This window comes from Tachysurus fulvidraco, chromosome 8, assembly GCF_022655615.1.
Source record: "Tachysurus fulvidraco isolate hzauxx_2018 chromosome 8, HZAU_PFXX_2.0, whole genome shotgun sequence".
Classification (NCBI taxonomy): domain Eukaryota; kingdom Metazoa; phylum Chordata; class Actinopteri; order Siluriformes; family Bagridae; genus Tachysurus; species Tachysurus fulvidraco.
Genome location: NC_062525.1, coordinates 24,925,416 through 24,946,591, shown reverse-complemented (window position 1 = coordinate 24,946,591; position 21,176 = coordinate 24,925,416). Strand labels below are relative to the sequence as shown.

The 21,176-nt window shown below is 40.5% G+C and overlaps 2 protein-coding genes across 5 annotated transcripts in view; one reads left to right on the top strand and one right to left on the bottom strand.

Moving 5' to 3' along the window:
- Nucleotides 1–12,135, top strand: part of a1cf (apobec1 complementation factor) — a 12,574-nt gene extending 439 nt beyond the window's left edge. Inside the window, exons 2-12 of one of the 3 annotated variants that reach the window (XM_027163184.2) lie at nucleotides 1,634–1,777; nucleotides 3,881–4,015; nucleotides 4,223–4,353; nucleotides 4,444–4,682; nucleotides 5,528–5,692; nucleotides 6,608–6,705; nucleotides 6,816–7,095; nucleotides 7,575–7,765; nucleotides 8,744–8,880; nucleotides 8,976–9,109; nucleotides 11,100–12,135. In XM_027163184.2, the coding sequence (XP_027018985.1) occupies nucleotides 1,679–1,777; nucleotides 3,881–4,015; nucleotides 4,223–4,353; nucleotides 4,444–4,682; nucleotides 5,528–5,692; nucleotides 6,608–6,705; nucleotides 6,816–7,095; nucleotides 7,575–7,765; nucleotides 8,744–8,880; nucleotides 8,976–9,109; nucleotides 11,100–11,251 (1,761 nt within the window). In that variant the 5' untranslated portion in view covers nucleotides 1,634–1,678 and the 3' untranslated portion in view covers nucleotides 11,252–12,135. Of the gene's footprint in view, nucleotides 1–1,633; nucleotides 1,778–3,880; nucleotides 4,016–4,222; nucleotides 4,354–4,443; nucleotides 4,683–5,527; nucleotides 5,693–6,607; nucleotides 6,706–6,815; nucleotides 7,096–7,550; nucleotides 7,766–8,743; nucleotides 8,881–8,975; nucleotides 9,119–11,099 lie in introns of all 3 variants that reach the window. The other 2 variants (XM_027163183.2, XM_027163185.2) reach the window with 2 other exon arrangements.
- On the bottom strand, nucleotides 11,533–20,786 carry asah2 (N-acylsphingosine amidohydrolase 2). 2 transcript variants are annotated; one of them, XM_027163181.2, is made up of 21 exons: nucleotides 20,660–20,786; nucleotides 20,327–20,488; nucleotides 20,103–20,203; nucleotides 18,987–19,130; nucleotides 18,725–18,901; nucleotides 18,501–18,628; nucleotides 18,195–18,272; nucleotides 17,983–18,103; nucleotides 17,703–17,828; nucleotides 17,480–17,566; nucleotides 17,299–17,403; nucleotides 17,054–17,135; nucleotides 16,428–16,543; nucleotides 16,257–16,351; nucleotides 16,116–16,155; nucleotides 15,246–15,344; nucleotides 14,898–14,993; nucleotides 14,338–14,490; nucleotides 13,742–13,798; nucleotides 13,559–13,647; nucleotides 11,533–12,476 (listed from the first exon to the last, which is right to left on the bottom strand). In XM_027163181.2, the coding sequence occupies exons 2-21, from the start codon at nucleotides 20,457–20,459 to the stop codon at nucleotides 12,278–12,280; spliced, it is 2,226 nt and encodes a 741-aa protein (XP_027018982.2). In that variant the 5' UTR covers nucleotides 20,460–20,488; nucleotides 20,660–20,786; the 3' UTR covers nucleotides 11,533–12,277. The 2 variants fall into 2 exon arrangements, with proteins under 2 accessions (XP_027018982.2, XP_027018983.2); XM_027163182.2 differs by having other exon boundaries at nucleotides 20,327–20,485; nucleotides 20,660–20,739.
- Between the last annotated feature and the right edge of the window lie 390 nt (nucleotides 20,787–21,176).

The window sequence follows — 21,176 nt, the reverse complement described above, 5'->3', positions numbered from 1 at the left end:
TTCAGCTGATAAAAGCGAGTTGCTCGTCATGGATGTGTGGTTGATCCATGAGTTGTGTTTGGTAACCGTGTACATCTTGGTTGTGCGTTCACTTCTAGCTGATAGATAGAGGAATGGAAAAAGATAGGCGCCCGACACGATCATTGTGAAACGGATGGTTTTGTTTCGAACGTAATGGCATTAGGCCTGGAATTGACTTCCTTGAAAATTAAATTTTCACTTAGAAATTAATGACTTGCACAATTCATATCAGTAAAATTACACGCTAAGCAGAGCGAGCGTTCCTATTCTGGCCGTACGGGACGGAGTGGCCTTCAGTTCTGTGTGTATTTAAGCTTTGGTCAACAAAGCCCCGAAAAGCAAGTTCTGATCTAAACCAGATAAGGTGCCGTCGTCTAGTTATCATGTTTATGCAAACAGTAACCAGGCTAGAGTGGAGAGCACCGCAGATAGCCCGGATTTCGCTAATGGACTTTTCTCCTACTGTATTATGGCCATCTCTGTAATGTTCAGCCTAATGCTTGGCCACAAAACACACTTTATTATCAAAGGTGTTTGCCTACATGTTTTATTTTTTCAGTCAATAAAATACATTCATTGCAACAGTCATAATGGGTTTTGTTTTGTTTTTTTTTCAGCATGAATCAATTGCTACGGCTGCTAATTGCCAGCCCACGTTTTTTTTTTTTTTTCACCGTTAGTCATGAATGATCTTGAGCTTGAAAGGCCTAGTGCTGCCTTTAGGTTCTCGTCGACGTGTGCATTAATGAATGACGATGTCCTGTTAGTAACGCTCACGAAGGAGGTACAGCGAGGAAGCTGAAGCTTGAGAGTATCACGGTATCACGGCGGAGTGAAAGACGAGAGCTTGCGTGACAATATCACAAGTGCGAAATGAATTGAACATGAATGGAAGTCTTGGCTCATCTTCCTGTCCTCGCTTTGATCATGTGAAGCTTAAATAGAAAAAAAAAAAAGAGAGAGACACAAAGACAGCACTTCACTGATTATTAGGAGTAGTCCATCATCAGCACATGTGATTCAATCAAGCTGGTTACGCAACAGGCAGTTAGGGTTAATAAGGTTTGGTCTGATTGGCTGAGTAAGAAGCGATGGCAACGATTACAAAGATATTTCTGGGATTTATTTCCCTAATGCTAAATGGGAGAGGAGCACAGTGTTATACCTTCAGTTTAAGCAAATACAGTTGTGCTGGTTCACGTCAGTTAATAATTACACAGCGGTCCTTGACCCGGAGCTGAGAAAAATGTCTCTATGTGCACTCATAATGCTAATACAAGTCATTAGAGACAGAAGCAATATACACAAGATGTTCCTGTGCATGAATATCTAAATAAAGGCAGAGTGAGGCGACACAGGTACAATTACATATCCTACCGGATGCTTGGAACATACTGTAGCTTTTACTCTGTGTAAGGTTGATTTATCTCTTTATTTACATCTGCATATCTACGATTCTTGCACAGTGACCTGATGTTTGTTTCCTTTAAACTAAACTTAAAGAATTATCACTTACGGAATAAGTGCAATAAAGAGCTGGCATGGCTTCTGAGCATGAATCAGTATCTTTGCCTTGTCACTCACGTGTGTTTGAACTTTGATTTAATTTCAGTGAGCACCCCTAATTTTGCTGATTTATTGCTGATAATCACTCACAATGGAAACCAATCAAAAATGCGGGGATGGACTGACTGGCACACAGAAAGAGGCGGCACTGCGCACTCTCATCCAGCGCACAGGATATCAATTACACCAGGTAGGAGGCACCATGACAACTGACTACAATACCCAGCATGCCCTGCTTCAGGCCAAAGTCCAGAGAGAGAGAGAGAGAGAGAGAGAGAGAGAGAGAGAGAGAGAGAGAGAGAGAGAGAGAGAGAGAGAGAGAGAGAGGAGAAAGACACAGAGAAAGAGAGAGAGAGAGAGAGAGAGAGAGAGACAAAGAGAGAAAGAGAGAGAGAGAGAGAGAGAGAGAGAGAGAGAGGGAGAGAGAAAGAAAGAAAGAAAGAAAGACAGAGAGAGAGAGACAGAGAGTGAGAGAGAAAGAGAGAGAGACAGAGACAGAGAAAGAGAGGGGGGGGAGAAAGAGAGAGAGAGAGACAGAGAGTGAGAGAGAAAGAGAGAAAGACAGAATGAGAGACACAGAGAGAGAGAGACAGAGAGTGAGAGAGAGAGAGAGAGAGAGAGAGAGAGAGAGAGAGAGAGAGAGAGAGAGAGAGAGAGAGAGAGAGAGAGAGAGAGAGACAAACAGAGATGGGGTTGGGATAGTGGCACTGTACATTTCTTTTTCTTGTACAGTATGCAAATGAATTGTAGAGTTCAATTTCCATATTCAAAATAGTTTTTAAAATTATTATTATTATTATTATTTTTTTTATTTATTTATTTTTTAATGGCACAGGTTTCCCTGCATCAAATGAAATAACAAAAATGAAATACCCCTAATTCACATCTGAATTAAAGAATTGCAATAAAATAAAGATTTCTTATAAAAAGAGATTATTAGTTTATCAGTTACACATTTCATTAAAAAATGAATCCAATCCCAATTTGCCTTTGCAAAGTGACATTTGTCAGTTTTCTTTTTTTTTTTTGGTCTCTTACTTAATACTGTGCATTACTTAACATTTATATACAGTTAATGTGTCTGGATTTCTAATTGACATAATTTTTTTTTTTCAAAATGTATATAAAGATCAAATTTACAGTATATAAAAAAAACCTATGGTGTATGAGACTTTTGCACGGTTCAAAAAATCATGACACAGTGCAAAAAAATAAAAAAAAAGATTATTAGTTATCTTAAAGCACTCATAACTTAAAGCACTCCATCTGTGTACATTTATAACAACATACCAGGTCTGATTCCAAGTGGAAATGTTCAGGAGGTCATTTCACACCTTATTTTTACTTCCGTAAAAAAAAAAAAAACATTATTTTAAAACGTCTTTTATAAAAACGGCCTTTAATAGATATCTGTATTGTTCATCAACGTTGGCCACAGTATTTAGAGTTGTAGCACCATCTTGTGCTGAAAAATGAGCACTACCGTCAATATCCGTCAAATTAGTGCCTCTAAATATGAGCTTCGGAAGTATTTAGGGAGCAAACACCAGTGTCTCCAGTAACTCCAGTATCAATACTAGTACTTTCTCCACTGGATACATTTACAACATTTAGCAGACGACGTTATCCGGAACGACTTATGTTTCATATGTATTTCATCTTATACAACTGAGCAATTTAGGGCCTTGCTCAGGAGCCCAGCAGTGGAAGCTTGGTGGATCTGATCAGTAGTTTAAGCACTAGGCTACCACATCCATATTTATACACATGTATACTGTACATTTACATTTACAGCATTTAGCAGACGCCGTTATCCAGAGTGACTTACATTATCTCAGTTTTTTTGTGAGCAATTGAGCGTTAAGGGACTTACTCAGGGGCCCAACAGTGGCAGCTTGGTGGACCTGGGATTCAACTTACAACCTTCCGATTGGCATGGCAACACCTTAACCACTATGCTACCACATGCCAAACATATATATGGATTAGCTAGTTTGGGCGTTAAGGTGTTGGTCGACCAATCAGGAGGATATAAATTCAAATCCCAGGTCCACCAAGCTGTCATTTCTGGGCCCCTGAGCAAAGCCCTTAACCCTCAATTGCAATGGAAATGAAATAAAAATGTAAGTCACTCTGGATGACCATCATTGATACATCACTCCATCCTTGCGATTACGAATGGTTTCTTTCAGAGCGCTATTCTAGTGAGTTGATCTCCATCTGCTGATCTACAGTACAGACCTTCGCTTTGGTTTGGATGGATGTCTATCACAACTCTTGTTCTGTCCTATAGGAAAATGGCCAGAGGAGATACGGAGGTCCACCACCTGGTTGGGAAGGTCCACCACCAGAGAGAGGCAGCGAGATATTTGTGGGCAAATTACCTCGAGACCTTTTTGAGGATGAGTTGGTGCCTCTTTGTGAAAAAGTAAGACATTTTTGAAAAGACATTATAAACCACGACATTCCACACACAAGTTCAGGGGATCTTCATTGAGGATAACGTTCCTAAAACATAAATATGTTGTATTTACACTGTGAAGTAAACTATTATTACCCTCTCTCGTAGCATAGAATTACCCTAAAATGGAGAACCGTTATGAGACGTTGTTATTCTTTCTCTGTCTGTTTACAGTTTGGCAAAATATATGAAGTACGGATGATGATGGATTTCAACGGGAACAACCGAGGTTATGCTTTCGTCACCTTCAGTGCTAAACAAGAAGCCAAGAATGCCATGAAGTATCTCAACAATTATGAAATTAGGTAGGACATTATTTTGAAATAGAATCTGATTGGTTTAGAGATCGCATCGCGACTCGTCGAACCGAGAGTCATTTCCTGACGTTGCTTTAGGAACGGTCGTCTGCTGGGCGTGTGTGCGAGTGTGGATAACTGCCGGCTGTTTGTGGGAGGCATCCCAAAAACCAAGAAGAAAGAGGAGATCCTGGCTGAGATGAAGAAGGTGACGGATGGTGTGGTGGAGGTGATCGTTTACCCCAGTGCAGCTGACAAGAGCAAGAATAGAGGCTTTGCCTTCGTGGAATACGAGAGCCACCGTGCTGCAGCCATGGCCAGGAGGAAACTGCTGCCTGGTATTTAGACACTTTTTTAGTCATAATTCATGTCACACTCCACAGTGGTGATTTGTCGAATTAAATGTTGAATTAATGTTTCATATGAAAGGAGACATGGGGGCACGGTGGCTTAGTGGTTAGCACGTTCGCCTCACATCTCCAGGGTTGAGGGTTCGATTCCTGCCTCCGCCTTGTGTGTGTGTGTGGAGTTTGCATGTTCTCCCCGTGCCTCGGGGGTTTCCTCCGGGTACTCCGGTTTCCTCCCCCGGTCCAAAGACATGCATGGTAGGTTGATTGGCATCTCTGGAAAATTGTCTGTAGTGTGTGAGTGTGTGAGTGAATGAGAGTGTGTGTGTGTGCCCTGTGATGGGTTGGCACTCCGTCCAGGGTGTATCCTGCCTCGATGCCCGATGACGCCTGAGATAGGCACAGGCTCCCCGTGACCCGAGAAGTTCGGATAAGCGGTAGAAGATGAATGAATGAATGACAGAATTTGTAGTGTTTTCTAAGTATTTTTGTTTCTACTAAGGGCAAAATATTCATAATTAAGTTCCAAAAAATTAAAATCTTCTCACACAAATGTTTATATCTTTAAAATAAACTGTATTATCCAACCCATTTCTGCTCTATAAGGCGTTATGTTCAACCATTAAAAGTCTGTGTATGGAAAACATCTTACACTGATATCATAAAATAATTTGTTTCTCCTGGTAAAAAAAAGGGTTGGAAAGACATTGGGAGAGAAAAAAGTGATCATAGTTCTTAGACTAAAGGATTCCTTGAAGTGGAAGACTTTTCATATGTTACATATTTTTAATAGATGTACAGTTTCAAGGTTTATAAAGTAATGGTTGTGTCTACAGGCCGTATCCAGCTGTGGGGTCATGCCATTGCTGTGGATTGGGCGGAGCCAGAAGTGGAAGTGGATGAGGACACGATGTCCACAGTGAAGATCCTTTACATCAGGAACCTCATGCTGGCCACGACAGAAGAGACCATTGAGAAGGAGTTCAATGCCATCAAACCTGGTAATTTTGAAGAAATGAAAGAAATAATAATTAAAGGTATTTACATAGCGGTGTAATGGGAATCCGTTCATATCCAAGATCGCTGATTCCATCCTGAGCTTGGATTACTATGTGGAGTTTCTGTGCATGTTCTCCCCTGTCTGTTGGATTTCTCCAGGATTTCTGGTTTCTTCCCGTCCCCCAAAAAACATGCCTGTGATATAATCAAGCTTCTCTTACTCGTCCCTTTGTGTGAACAATTGTGTAAATGGGTGTGTTTGGTGGCTTGCTCTGGACTCGTATCCCATTCATGGTGTGTTCCCAACTCCTGTCCAGTGTTCCCAGTGATCCACAGTGACCATGACCAAAAAAAAAAGTGGCTACTGTAGATGAATGAATAAACAAATGAATGAATGACAACCAGTCCCCCTTTCAGAGGGTCCTTCTCTCTAACATTAAATTGCTCTGTTTTGATTTCTTATAATGGGGGACACGGTGGCTTAGTGGTTAGCACGTTCACCTCACACCTCCAGGGTTGGGGGTTCGATTCCCACCTCCGCCTTGTGTGTGTGGAGTTTGCATGTTCTCCCCGTGCCTCGGGGGTTTCCTCCAGGTACTCCGGTTTCCTCCCCCGGTCCAAAGACATGCATGGTAGGTTGATTGGCATCTCTGGTAAATTGTCCGTAGTGTGTGAGAGTGTGTGTGTGAATGAGAGTGTGTGTGTGCCCTGTGATGAGTTGGCACTCCGTCCAGGGTGTATCCTGCCTCGATGCCCGATGACGCCTGAGATAGGCACAGGCTCCCCGTGAATTAAATAAATAAATGAATGAATGATTTCTTATAAAATCTTATATTTCATTTCTTCAGTTTGGATGTTTGATTGAAATCCTAAAGAGGTCCTCATGTGATTGAAGGATATATGTGACATCCTTACAGGTGCGGTGGAGAGGGTAAAGAAGATCAGGGACTACGCGTTTGTTCACTTCTCTCAGAGAGACGATGCAATCGCAGCTATGAACGTGTTGAACGGAAAGGTGATGGAAATTCGTGTCATGGCTGCATCATTTACACTTCGCACAGGTTTAATTAACACATTTTGATCAAATGACACAGCGGGTAATAAACTCTTTAATCACTCCTTCAGGTGATCGACGGCTCTCCTATAGAAGTGACGCTGGCGAAGCCAGTGGATAAAGACAGTTATGTGCGTTACACTCGAGGCACAGGGGGACGAGGGGCGGCTCTGCTGCAGGGCGAGTACACCTACACGCTGGGACAGGTGTATGACCCCTCAGCAGCGTACCTGGGTGCTCCAGTGTTTTATGCACCTCATGCTTACGCAGCTCTCCCTGGACAGTTCCGCTTCCCTGCCGCTAAGGGCCATGTCAGCACTCGAGGTCTGGTGCGTCCGCCGTCTGTCAGAGGTGAGTGTCTTCCACAAGTTCTCACAAATCAGTGTTTAAATTATGTACTGAACAAAATCCAAATAAAAGAAACTACCGATCAAATGTATATTATAGAATGTTAATAATAATAATAATAATAATAATAGTCCAATAGACAAGTACAGATATGAAAAATAAGAGAATGTTTCATTGTACCGTGTGACGTTTTCTCGTCAGATGATCCGTGTTGCATTTGGTGCAGCACTTTTTTTTTTTTTTTAAATTTTGTTCTTCATGCCTGCATAATACAGTCATGTGATTACTAGAAAATGGGACATCAGCATCAATCTGCAAATAAAATGACCACAAATCAGGGCTACTTAGACGGCGTACCAGAGCCTGTACTGTGCTGGCTTGGAGCTTTCTGAATCTTGATCGAAGCTCAGGTGATTTCTGGTGATTTGATTCGATTCAATGCCTTCTTGCATTCCTAGAAATTTACATGAATATGCCTGTAGGGGCGGCAGGTGTGCGCGGGTTGGGCGGTCGAGGCTACCTCGCCTATGCAGGCGTGGGCCGTGGCTGCCCCACATATCAGCTAAAGTCTGACAAACATGATGACAAACTCTACGACCTGCTTCCCGGCATGGAGCTCACGCCCATGAACCCCGTCACCTTGAAGCCACAGGGAATCAAACATGCTCCACAGGTAACCAGACTAAAATGCAAAATGACACCTAGCCTCTTTCTTTAAAGTAAATATAATGTATATATGCATTGCGTGCTCTCCCTATGCCTGAGGGGTGTCCTCCAGGTACACCAGTTTCTTCCCCTAGTCCACAGACATGTTTTAAGCTGAATGGAATTTCTAAAGTTGTGCGTAATGTATAAATGGGTGTGTGAGTGAGTGTGTTTGTGTGTGTGATAGATCGCTATCCTGTACAGGGGTGTACAATGCAATGTGCCCCGAGAATCTTGGGCAAGGCGCCAGGTTCCTAGTAATAATAGTCAGTTAAACTGGTTCACAGTTATTTAATGTTGTCGCTTATAAGCGAGACCTATAGCTAGCACTCTGTATAGTCAAACGTCAATTTAGCAATTTATAGCACCAAAATGAGCTGTAAAGACATTTCATCAATAAACTTTTGAACCGAATGAAACTCACACCAACCATGTGCCCCCTTTATTCGGGTCCTGAACAAACAAAAGTTAGAAAAGGGTCCCTCATGCTAGCGCAAGTATGCTTTAAAATAAAGGCATGAACTTCACAATAAAGTTAAGAACATATAACACATATTAAAGCAAATACTAAAATAATAATATTAAATAAATGACAGGTAATGAAATAAAATTAGACAATAATAAGTGGTCATTTACACCCAGTCAGATGAGGATGAGCGGTGTAGAGAATGGATGGATGGATGGATGGATGGATGGATGGATGGATGGATGGATGGATGAAATCCAGAGTTACATAAAAAAACATGCAAACTGTTCACTATACTGTATGATACTTGATTGTTCACCAAATAGTGTAATGCTTGTAATATTTCCCTGGGTGATCGTGAGCTCTGGGTAAACAGAATCCTGGCTTATGACGTTTCACACTGCTCAGACTGAATCCTGTCGCTTTATAAACTGCTGAGTAAAAAGTGCTATTGGATAAATACTGGCCTTCATTTTACAGATTTTGGAGGATATTTGTCAGAAGAATAACTGGGGACATCCGGTGTACCAGCTTCACTCTGCCATTGGACCTGATCAGAGGCAACTGTTCCTTTATAAAGTCACCATCCCTGCTCTGGCCACTCAGTACCCTAACATGTAAGCTCACAGCTCATTGAAATGGATTGACACAAAAAAAATTCACAAACATCCCTCACACCTAACCGTTAATTCTTCCCAATTATTATTAATAGACATCCGTTCACCCCAACTAAACTGTGCGCGTCGGTGGATGAAGCCAAAATCCATGCCGCCGAGCACACACTGCAGACTCTTGGGCTACACACAGAGGGCGCTGAAACTTCTGCTGCCGCTGTGGCATTCCCAGGTATGTAAGGTCTGTAATATACTTTTTATAATTTTATTGATGATACATTAATGAGGTCAAAGCCACTTCTGGAGCTTAGGTTTAAGCAACCTGAGCAGTTCTTCTTTTATTGACTCTTCAGAAGTCTTCTGGGTGATCTGAGGAAGTGTTGCAATGCTGCTGCAACATTTTGAGTCAGTACGATCATTATGTCTAAACCCAGTGACTTTATCGAGGTGGCACGACTAACCTAGGTTACCAGAAAATGACCCCTTATGATTGTATGGTCTCAGCAGCCCCCATGTACAAGGCTTGTCATGGAGCAAGCTACCAAAAAGTCATTGCAAACATACAGTAGATTTCCATCAAAATTCTATATGAACATTTACTGTTATAGATACATGATTGTGTGTGTGTGCTGTAGTGTTAAAATTTTATTCTGTGGATCTAAGAGACCCAAATATGACAATACTCCTGTGCACAAAGTGTACACATTGAAGAAGACCTGTTGTGTTAATAATGTCAACAAACTGAACACTTTTGAGATGAACCCCAGACCTCCTCACTCTTATAACATCAGAGTCTGATCTCACTAATGCTCCTGAGGCTGAAAGTGGAAAGACTTCCTAGAAAAGTGGTAGGAGGTCTTGGGTTTGACTTTGGCCAACTAAAGGTCACTAATAACAAACTAAAAAAAATATCCAGTGTTATCACTGTTATCCAGTGAAAAATCCATGATATCTTAATAAAATAAAAAATTGAGCATTGTTTGCTAGCAAATACTAGTTACAGTGCTCACTACTGGACAAAGATGAACTGATCTTTCTTTAAAAACCAACAAGCTTGATTAGCATACTTTATTGTTCATTAGCAACGTAATACCGGTCTAAACTTACAGCTTAACTTCAACTAAAGCCCTATTCAGACGGGATTAGTTTTACGTGGGGACGTGGGGGGTAAAGTAATTATTACCAGAGCTTCTCGGTGATTTTAGTCCCGTCCGAACGCGCCATCTCGGTAATCATTATGGACAATGTCAGTAAAGATTACGGCGACTTTTAACTTCTGTAAAAAGGTCCGAAAAATGACCTCAGGTAATACTGATCCCGTCCGAATAGACCCGCTGTAAATATGTACAGTAAAATTCCGTCATTTCCTGTTTTTGGCGTGTTTTGCAAGCATGGAGACGCTTTAAACAGGAAGCCACGTCATACGGACATGACTACAAAGAGGTTACTGTGGTGCGTAAAGTGAGTTACCCCTCCCACTTCTGCTAGTTTTACTGAGACATCTTGTCCCGTGCGAATTGGCCAATTAATATTACAGACGTCCTGAGGTAAAATTGCATTACTCCACGTCCCCACGTAAAACTAATCCCGTCCGAATAGGGCTATAGAGGGTTAACGTTTTGTCCATAACCCGACCCTACAAATTAATTACAGCAGTCTTTAGGTGCGTCTCAATCAGCTCTCTAGCTCCCTAGGCTGTGAATCAGCGTATTGTTCTGTCATTGTACTTCCCAAAGGATTACGTAGGCTAGCTAAAAAAAATCATTAAACTCTTAAAAGCCTTTCTCCTCAAATAAACTGTCAAATAAAGATAAAATGAGCTAACGTGATTAATGATTTGAGAGCAACAACAACGATACCGTTACGAGAGACACAGCACTTAAAATGGCCGACTAACCTGAACTAGTGAGCTGATTAGATGCACTCTAGTCCATAATGATGATACTGCCTCATGAGATACTGGTGGCTCAACTGGTTAAGGCTCTGGGTTGTTGATCGGAGGATCGGAGTTCAAGGCGCTGCCACTGCTGAGCCCTTGAGCGAGGCCCTCAACCCTCCCTGCTCCAGGTGCACTGTATCATAACTGCCCCCCCCTCAGTTGGGGTATGTGAATAAAAGAATTCCACTGTGCTGTAATGTATATGTGGTGATAATAAAGGCTTCTATGCTGCTTCTTCTTCTAAATACTTACATTTATTATTTCTCACCACATCTATTTCCAGGTTATGCGATCGCCAACACCACCGGCACCGTTGCTGCTTCTCAGCTTAAACAAACTCTGTCTCTGGGGCAGGACCTAGCAGCTTACACCACTTACGAGGCTTACCCTGCGTTCGCCGTCACCACCCGAGGAGAGGCTTACGGCGTATTCTAAAAACCCAGAAGCAGCCCGGTGTCTGATGCGGCCATTCGGCATCAGGAACATCCATTCTGTATAAAATTTGTCTTGAAAGCTAACGTCTCTTGAACGCCACCTTTATCCAGTTTGCCTTTTATTATATCAAACGTTTTTTGTCTGGTTACGGAAAAATACGTCGTTAGATAGCATCAAGTGTTAAAAGAGAAAAGGTTGGAAAATAATCCTGGGTATGAGATCAGGATTTAAATTGAGGTCTTTTACGGTTATTAAAACTACCTTTAAATGTACAGTTAGGATTATAATACTGTAACACCACATAACACACACACACACACACACACACACACACACACATACACACTGATGTCATACAGCCATACAGCTTTGAGTTAGTTGTGCAAGTGAGTCAGTATTTACTTTAATAAAAAATATATCAGGAATGTTTAATATAACAAAAAAAAACCTATACGTGTTTTTTTTCTATTTTTAAGGTTTTTTTTTGTTTTGTTTTTTAGCTTTATAATATTTTTTTCTCTGTGCTATAATATTTCCAAGCTTGCTACCTACTAAAACCCTTTGAATATCCCACCTCATCGTTTTGTCGAATAAAGAGTGTGACATTTTGTCAGATGTGTAAACAGTAACAGTATTAAAGTGTGTTAAGCACTTAGAACTTATTTTTATACATGAATTCCAGCGCTATTTGTAAGACGTCATGTTAGGATATTGCGATTAATCATCCGTCTCAATGACCGCCGTAAAAGCTAGGGGGTTCAATCAGAAAAGGGTGACGGGGAGGATTTCCAAATTCAGTACATCATTATGCTGCGAATGAGAGGGATAGATGGGACAATTCTAGATGTGTCGACTGGCTATCAATAAATTCTGTTCAATTCTGAGGCAGTTTATGCGTTGTTTTTGAAACGAATGCAACGTTTTTCCAGGTTTTTTTTTCCAATAACCACAAAGCGTTTATTACATCATTATTACACCATATACGTCATCATTACAACACTACATTTAGCTTATTGGTTATAACATTTAAAAGGAATAGAGTGTTTTGGTGACCCTGAACGTATCTGAAGTGCCTTCATATGGCGTGATCACAGCACTGGGAAAACCAAACTTTTTGGAGTGTCCAAAGTGACGAATCCTGTAGGTGCCGGTCTCGGCTGAGAGAGGGATATGCCACTCCACTGTCGCGTTGCTCTGACCACCCGTCCCTTTAATCCAGTGAAATCTGTAACACACACACACACACACACACACACACACCTTACTCATGATCTAATCTCTCTGACATTACTCTTAGCTTTTAAACCTGTCTGAACTGCCTTTCTGAACCAATGTCATCACTAGAACCAGGCATAGATAGATAGATAGATAGATAGATAGATAGATAGATAGATAGATAGATAGATAGATAGATAGATAGATAGATAGATAGATAGATAGATAGATAGAGAAGGGGAGTTAGATAGAGAGAGAGCAAGAAAGCAAGAGAGAGAGAGAGAGAGAGAGAGAGAGAGAGAGAGAGAGAGAGAGAAGGCATAGATAGATAGATAGATAGATAGATAGATAGATAGATAGATAGATAGATAGATAGATAGATAGATAGAGAGAGAGAGAGCGAGAAAGCAAGAAAGAGAGAGAGAGAGGGCATAGATAGATAGATAGATAGATAGATAGATAGATAGATAGATAGATAGATAGATAGATAGATAGATAGATAGATAGATAGATAGATAGATAGAGAAGGGGAGTTAGATAGAGAGAGAGCAAGAAAGCAAGAGAGAGAGAGAGAGAGAGAGAGAGAGAGAGAAGGCATAGATAGATAGATAGATAGATAGATAGATAGATAGATAGATAGATAGATAGATAGATAGATAGATAGATAGATAGATAGATAGATAGATAGATAGAAAGCAAGAAAGAGAGAGAGGGCATAGATAGATAGATAGATAGATAGATAGATAGATAGATAGATAGATAGATAGATAGATAGATAGATAGATAGATAGATAGATAGATAGATAGATAGATAGATAGATAGATAGATAGATAGATCGATCATTAAAACATTTCAGTCCAGCTAGCATATACTTAAACTCTCAGAGGTTCCTGTGTTTATTACTGATGCAGTGATATCTCACAGCATGGCCCTGACTCAGCTTCTGCCTTATCAGCGAGTCAGTCCACCATGTAAGATAACTCTCAGTACAACCTTGGGGAATTGATCTCATAAGTAGCCAAGGTTTTGCTTTGAATAAAAACAACACATTATACAGTAGATGATTAATATACACATTAAATCTCCCCTACCTCGTCTCCCATGATGCATCTGTATGAACAACCTCCCATGTGCTGCTACTCGTCAGAAACCTCTCCACTGTGATGAAGGTCTTGTCTCTCTGCAATCAAAAGGATCACAGATTAGGACCTGGATTGCAGGTAGTAGGTTAGTCATGTATAAGAAGTGTAGCATTAACGTTCTATTGAACCCACCATGTCTCCAGAGTTTCTGGGGTTTCCAGCGACAAAAGTGACATATGCGACTTCTCCCTGCACAAACACAACGTTAGTGCAGCATAAAAAGCTTAGACAGAAACCATATGAAATGTAATGTTTACACATACAGTGATTTTTGTCTCAGCAAGTAGCCAGTGGCTGTACTGTAAATTAGCCAGTAGGCGTTGCCATAGTAATAATACCAATAGTGGGTACATCCTTAAAAATAAAGGTGCCAGGATGCACATCAGTGGAACCCCACAGACCCTTTCAGTAAATGCTTCTTAAAAGAACCTCATTTTTTTCTAGAGCTTTACAGAACATTACATAGGCTAAAGAACCATTTTTAGCGACGAAGAACCATTTGTAAAGTTTGTAAAGTTTTTTTTTTTCGGCCCACGGATCACATGAACTTTACTGTCTTCACTCCCATTGGTAGTTATTGCACCAAGTCAACACCAACATGTGTGCATGTGAAGCTCTCATTGGAACTCCATAGTCTCCAGTCGCCGTGTGTGAGAATGTTGAGAACTGTAGAGAATCTAACTCTATACTGTAGTTAGATTAAGCAGAATCTGTTTTTATAAACTCACCACTTTATAAAGAGGATTGACCTGCTCCAGGACCTCACCGAAGGTAGTGTTTGTTGGTGTTTTATCTGCAGGCACAGCTGGTATCAGTGAGATCAGCTGACTTTCTTTGAAGAAAGGAGGCTCGGGACCTTTCGGTAATTCTCCAGTCTTACCCTGTTATACAGAATTCATCCTTTATACATCCTTGTTATACAGAATTCATCCTTTATAATTGCCTTTTCCTGGATCGGAGTGGCAGTTGATCTGGAGTCTATCCCCAGATCACTGATCGTGAGGAAGGAACCAAGTTAAAACATAGATGGGACGGCAAGCTATAGCAGGGCGCTATGCACACACACATATTTACACACCATGGGGCAATTCAGAGTAGCCAATCCACCTACCAGGATGTTCTTGGAGTGTGAGAGGAATACGGAGAACGCTAAGGAACCCCACACATAGACAGGAAGAACATGTGAAACTCCAGACAAACAGTCTGAACCCTGTAAGGTGGCTCGGATGTGCCAACACTACACCAACACTACAGATGTTTTAAATAGTGATAGTAAGAGTGTGCTTGCCTCTGCAATGGCTTTGGCCAGGCCTCTAAAGTGCTGAATGTAGGCTGATAGAGTGTGAGGTCCGTAGATGGTGGAAGCTCCTTCGTACCGCTGCACCTAGAAATGAGCATTACCTCAGTGTCCAGTAAATAATACACAAAAATGGTTGAAAGATACTTCATTACTATACAACAGCATGGTATCAGAGAATTTATTCAAATTTATGCAAATGTCAAAAGTAAACGATTGAAATTGACTGAACGAAAGATCTTGTGGAACCATTTGTCGCGATGATGATGACGCAATACCTTTAATGTCTCCATTTAAGTTCAAGTGTGAGTAAGCATAAATATCAATAAACGTTGATACCTGGTACTCTTCATAGGTAGTAATGTAGTGTGTGTAGATGTTACAGAGGCCAGTAATGATCACTTCAGTGTTGGTAAAAGCATCGCTCGTCTCCAGTTCCTGAAGCAGATGTATATAAAACATCATTATCCTTGTAATTTTAACCACTTTCTAAGTGTTCACAGTTATTTAGGGGCTTTTTACACCTGGTCACTTCATGCGTTTTCTTTGATCCGATAGCTATAGGATGGTAAATCCGATGGTACAAACCCCTTCAGGAGGTGGTCTGGGACGCGTTTCAGATGAACCTGGACAGGTGTAAATGAATGTGGTTGTTCAAGCCACATACGTCAGCGCTAAACTCCTCCCAAACGGAAGTACGTCACTCGCAGGTGACTCGCGAGTCGTGCATCGCGCCAGAACGAATATGTTTTCCCACCAGCGCTGGCTTTGATCTTTCACCCAGGCGTCTCGTTTGGTCTTAAAATGCGCTACTGCTACCAGCGAAAATGCAGCAAACAGTAAATGCTGTTTTTTGTAGCAACCACACACACCAAAGCGTGCTCCATTTCAATTACCCCGGAAATGAGGTAAAATATATTATATCCGATTCGCAGAGATGCCTTTATGTGGCCTGATGTAAATGGAACAGTTTTAACAAATCAGATAGCTATCGGATCATTGACAACACGCGTGACCAGGTGTAAAAAGGCCCTTAGTGTCTCGTTGACTGACCGGATTGTTTGTTATGACGTCAGATGGCAAACACCCAGACAACACAATGAGGCTATTCATTACCACAAATTTTTAACGAACATTTCAGGAATGTTACTTCTCTATCATTGCAGTCAAACCTTTTTAAAACCGCTCAGTATGTCTGTGTGTTCTCACCTGTTTGACCGCCTGTCTGACCCTTCTTCCTGACATAGTGCTAGAATATACAGAAAATACAAAGAACGCATCATGTCAAACTACACTTGGCATGCACTTGGTAGTTTAAAGTAAATCTAATGTCAGTGTGGCTTTATTTACCTCACTTCTCCTGGGACTGCCACTATGGCCACTGGTCCAATAGTGATGACCTGTACATCTACTATCTCTGGATGCCATGGGAGTGGCCAGTTCATCTGGAAACAAAACTATTTTAGATGAAAGATGTATGGAAAGTGGTCTAGACATTATTTTGTTAGAACTTGTTCTTACTTCTCCAGTGCTAAAGAGAATGGGTTTGGGGTTTTGGCAGTCCTGAATTTCTTGAGAAGGTTTACCCAAGAGGGTGTCTCTAATACCGTCCCAAAATGGATCTCCTTCAATTGCCCCTGTACAAGTGGATATCAAATGCAAAATGAGATTATTATTCTTGTGAAAAAAAAAAGGTCAGGACACTTTCTACTTCCTTGTTCCATTACAATATTGTGCTATATCCATTATACTTTTGAGTCTTGACAGCATTGGTCTAGATCTCAACCCTGAGAGGTCTCATCTGTGTATGAATCTCAAACTTGCGGGAACTGGCCTAGGTCTCGGACACAGTCTTCAGAGGATGGCATTGTGGGCATTCGTCTGGGTCTCACCCTTGAGGGTTATGGTCTGGGTCTCAGTCTTGTGGGCATTCGTCTGGGTCTCAGTCTTGATGGTGCTGGTCTGGGTCTCAGTCTAGTGGGCATTCGTCTGGGTCTCACACTTGAGGGTTATGGTCTGGGTCTCAGTCTTGTGGGGACTCATCTGGTCTAGGTCTCAGAATTGAGGAAACTTATATTGTCACTGGTTTTGTTCTGGATCTAGGTCTTGAGTGCATGAACTGGTTACTAAAATAGAAATTGATGTACCTTGTGTGAAGTTAAGGTCTCCTCCTCCATCTATTGTTCCTGCAGCAAAGCTGTGGCCAAGTGCAGGCTTGCATGTCTTGGCCTGGTAGTAGTATAGATCAACAATTTTAAATTTTATGCTAAAACCTACACCCTGAATTAGATAAAATATGTTCATTTTATTTTTTACAAAAACCCTTAAGAGTGACTGTACGACCATTACAATTTAACCAGGGTTACAACCAAGGTGCTCAAAGGTTACTCACACTGTGGGTGGAGTCAAGCTGTACAGTTACGTCTGTCATGTTGACCCACTGATGTGCAGTATGGATACTGCCATGTACCTCCTTCTGAGCGCTGCCGTAAAGTTCCTGCATATCGGTACACCATGTTAGCACAGGAGATAAGCGTGCACAATATCAAAAACTACCGATGCATTCCGAATACCTTAGCTTTTGTGTAAATACTTTCTCCAATAATCCTGGTGCTTTCAAACATGTCATTACCTGGTCCGAAAGCAGCACACATTTTAGTCTGTGGATACAACCGGGAAAAGAGTTGAGACTGATGAATGTATTGACCACCAAGACTAACTAAACAATACAAGCTAGAGATGGCAAACCTAGAGGTTATCCTGATTTCCTTAAGGTTCCTACATAAGGAAACTCACCCCACCAATAGGACAGGAGCTGTTAAGATAATCACACGTCTCCCCAGTATTCATACAGTGTGGTCCACGAGTGTTGGGAGACACGTCTCCACTGTTACTGGTGGGAAACGCTGCAACAAATGGGCCCTAAATAGCAATGACACAAGGCATTCCGGAAATGCTTTCCCTTTTGTTTGATAGTATATATATATATATATATATATATATATATATATATATATATATATATATATATATATATATATATATATATTCTATATAAGAAAATGAATTATCTCACCTTACCAGGCAAGGAGCCAATGTTCTTTTCTTGTTCAAACAGATAAGAGGCATAGCCAAGGTTGTCTGAGCTCACCATGCGATTGGTATAATTCATACTGACGGGATGAACGGCGAACCAGCTGAGAAAAATCCCATGGAAGGTGTTCACAACATTTAAATACAAAATCTAAACTTGGGTTTGTATGAAATACTACTTTGAAGCCTGCATACCTGAATATTCCAAGTCCATCTCCATCCAAATCTGTGAACTTCAGGCTTACAATCTGGTCATCTGTATTGGTTTTATAGCTGTAGATCAAATCTTAAGTGATCACCATTCATAGCTTCACCTTACTATATATACATATGTCACTCATATCACCCTGTCATTAACGTGTCCTGATATGTTTTATTCTTCTTATACGACATTTATTATAAAAGAATGACACATTGTGCATTTATCAGTTAATACTTAGATTTAATGTTGGGAAATGTTCCTAGCTTATAATAGCTTATATTTCCATTCTTACACCATACCTTTTTCTTTCCTCCTCAGGGTTGTTCATGTACGAGTATGGACTTCTGTTAAGGTTACTGTCCAAAACATTGCCTTTGTTTAAAAAGATCCTGCCAGGCCTCATGTATTTATGTGCCTCCTCGATGCTCTGTCGAAGCAGATCATGGACATTGTCTAGACATTAGACATTAGATGGATGCATATTACTCTTCATGGTGATAATTTGGCAAATGAAACAACAAACCTTAACAATTCCATTCACAAGAGCTTGGATAGATGACTTGATGTAGCCTTTACTGGTGATCATAAAGAGTGTGTACTGGAAATACCCTGCTGGACCAGAGTGTGTGTGTGTGCCACTCAGAACTACATTGTCCTGCCTGTAGAGAGTTCCATATTTCTTCTCCAGCGCCTTGAGCACCTACAAGAGCCCCATGAGCGTAAGAACCTGCTGGAGTTCTACAGTAAGTCAACGTTGTAGATTTTTCTATGTGGATTTGAGTTACCTCCAGTCTCAGTCTTTGTGAAACCATGCCTATGTCAGCACTCACAAACACCACTCTCTTTCTGCCATCATCCACAATGAAGGCCCTGCTGAACAAGCGAGTGTGGATTCCTCCTGCAGTCTGGTCAGGGTTAGCATAGCCCATCTTTTACAAAATAAAATCAAAAAGGACAATTCTGTGAGTTTGGACAGCATTTATTATTATTATTATTATTATTATTATTATTATTATTATTATTATTATTATTATTATTATTATTAAAACACCATCGTTTTCTGGTGTATGCACCGTCCATTGTAAATGGTAAATGTTAAAGTACTGTAAAATAAATAAATATATAAATAAAGTATATTACAATCTTGTAAATGTTAAAGTACTGTCAAATAAATAAATAAATAAATAAATAAATAAAGTATATTACAATTTTGTAACTGTTAAAGTATTGTTAAATAAATAAATACATACATAAATAAATACATAAATAAAGTATGTTACAATAAACATATATTACATCTAAATGTATATTACAATAAACAACTGTAAACATGTATAAGTTTATAAATAGTTTATGGTACAATGACCAAAGATTAGCTTTAGTTCTCCTGACAAAAGTTACTGAGGGAAAATAATTATGAAAAACGTAAAAAAAAAAAAAAAAAAAAGTATCCTGTTACCGAACACGTATGAGGTGATTTATAAATAAGGGGTGTCGAATCAAATATATTTAAATGCGAGCATTCCAATTGGTCATTTTTCAGGACCGACACTATGTGATATCCCACATCAGATATCTGGATGTATCGCAGCCTCAGCATTTAAACAAATATCTAATCATTCTTAATTACGCGTAATAAATTCTAGTCAGTTATGCAATACCAGCTAGGATTGATACGAGTATTGTTATGAACAGTTTGTCAGATGAATTATATTGTTTTCCTATATACAGTATATAACATGGGCTGCAGCCCTTTGGTACGTGTGAAAATAAGAAACTGAAAATCAGCTTTATAAACTTTTGTTCCACTTTAACACCAAAATCTTGGTCGAAACTCACTCTTAGGTGAGATACCACAATTGATTGTTATTAGGTATTTAAACTATAAGTCAGGAGCTCACCAGAGGCACGTCCGCGATTGGTCCGGTACAGTCTGCTCGACCCACACCGATCAGATAGTGGTTTTCTTCAGGTTTTCCCGACGCATTGGGCTCACCGATTTCTGTTTAAGATATTTATGTCATAGCTTGTAATAGTTTCTTTATTGAATATTTAATATACAATTGACTCATCTTAGTTGGATCTTCAGACAACAACACCACCACCACCAAGGAATAAGACTCACTATGCTCTTGGGAGTTCAGGTGAAGACCTAAAAGGGTCATCAGTCCCACTGTGATTCCAGTCATCAACAAGAACAAAACTATCAGCACAACCTCCAAACTGGTGAATTTACAGCATACCGATTTACTAGCCATGACGATGCCCCGGACGAAGACGGAACCTACTGCAAACACAACACAACTGAGGACTAATTACACCAACAAAAACTCTATGTAGCGAACAACTCACGTCTTAGATCCTTGAAATAATATACAAAAACACTTCGGCTAGATCATATACTGTATATATGATTTAAAAAAAAATGACGGTAATCGTACAGATGTAAATGACTTACAGTGAGCGAGCAGGTACAGCAAACAAACCAATATCTCTGATGTGAAATCCAAATGGCTTTTGCCCTGATAAAGCAAAGATCTTATGCGCTCCTGGGGCAAAGGTAGCTTGGTAACACACTCTTTTATAGCTCTACATAGATACAATCCCGTTTGGGTGTATACCACCATGATTCTTGTGCTCATCCATAATGACATTTCTAAGATATTAGTAGATGCAGTATGTACATTATTAGAACAATAGAAAGCATGGGGCATGGTGGCTTAGTGGTTAGCACGTTCGTCTCACACCTCCAGGGTTGGGGGTTCGATTCCCGCCTCCGCCTTGTGTGTGTGTGGAGTTTGCATGTTCTCCCTGTGCCTCGGGGGTTTCCTCCGGGTACTCCGGTTTCCTCCCCTGGTCCAAAGACATGCATGGTAGGTTGATTGGCATCTCTGGAAAATTGTCTGTTGTGTGTGTGTGTGTGCCCTGTGATGGGTTGGCACTCCGTCCAGGGTGTACAGTAAGTAACTCCGTTC

Excerpts from the sequence above, each read along its gene's own strand:
- asah2 (XM_027163181.2), bottom strand. The coding sequence starts at position 20,459 with ATGGCTAGTAAATCGGTATGCTGTAAATTCACCAGTTTGGAGGTTGTG. Across the intron at positions 17,829-17,982 it reads TTGGCTCCTTGCCTGGTAAG|GGCCCATTTGTTGCAGCGTT; the intron begins GTGAGATAATTC and ends ATTGCTATTTAG. Across the intron at positions 17,567-17,702 it reads GCTCCTGTCCTATTGGTGGG|ACTAAAATGTGTGCTGCTTT; the intron begins GTGAGTTTCCTT and ends TTGTATCCACAG.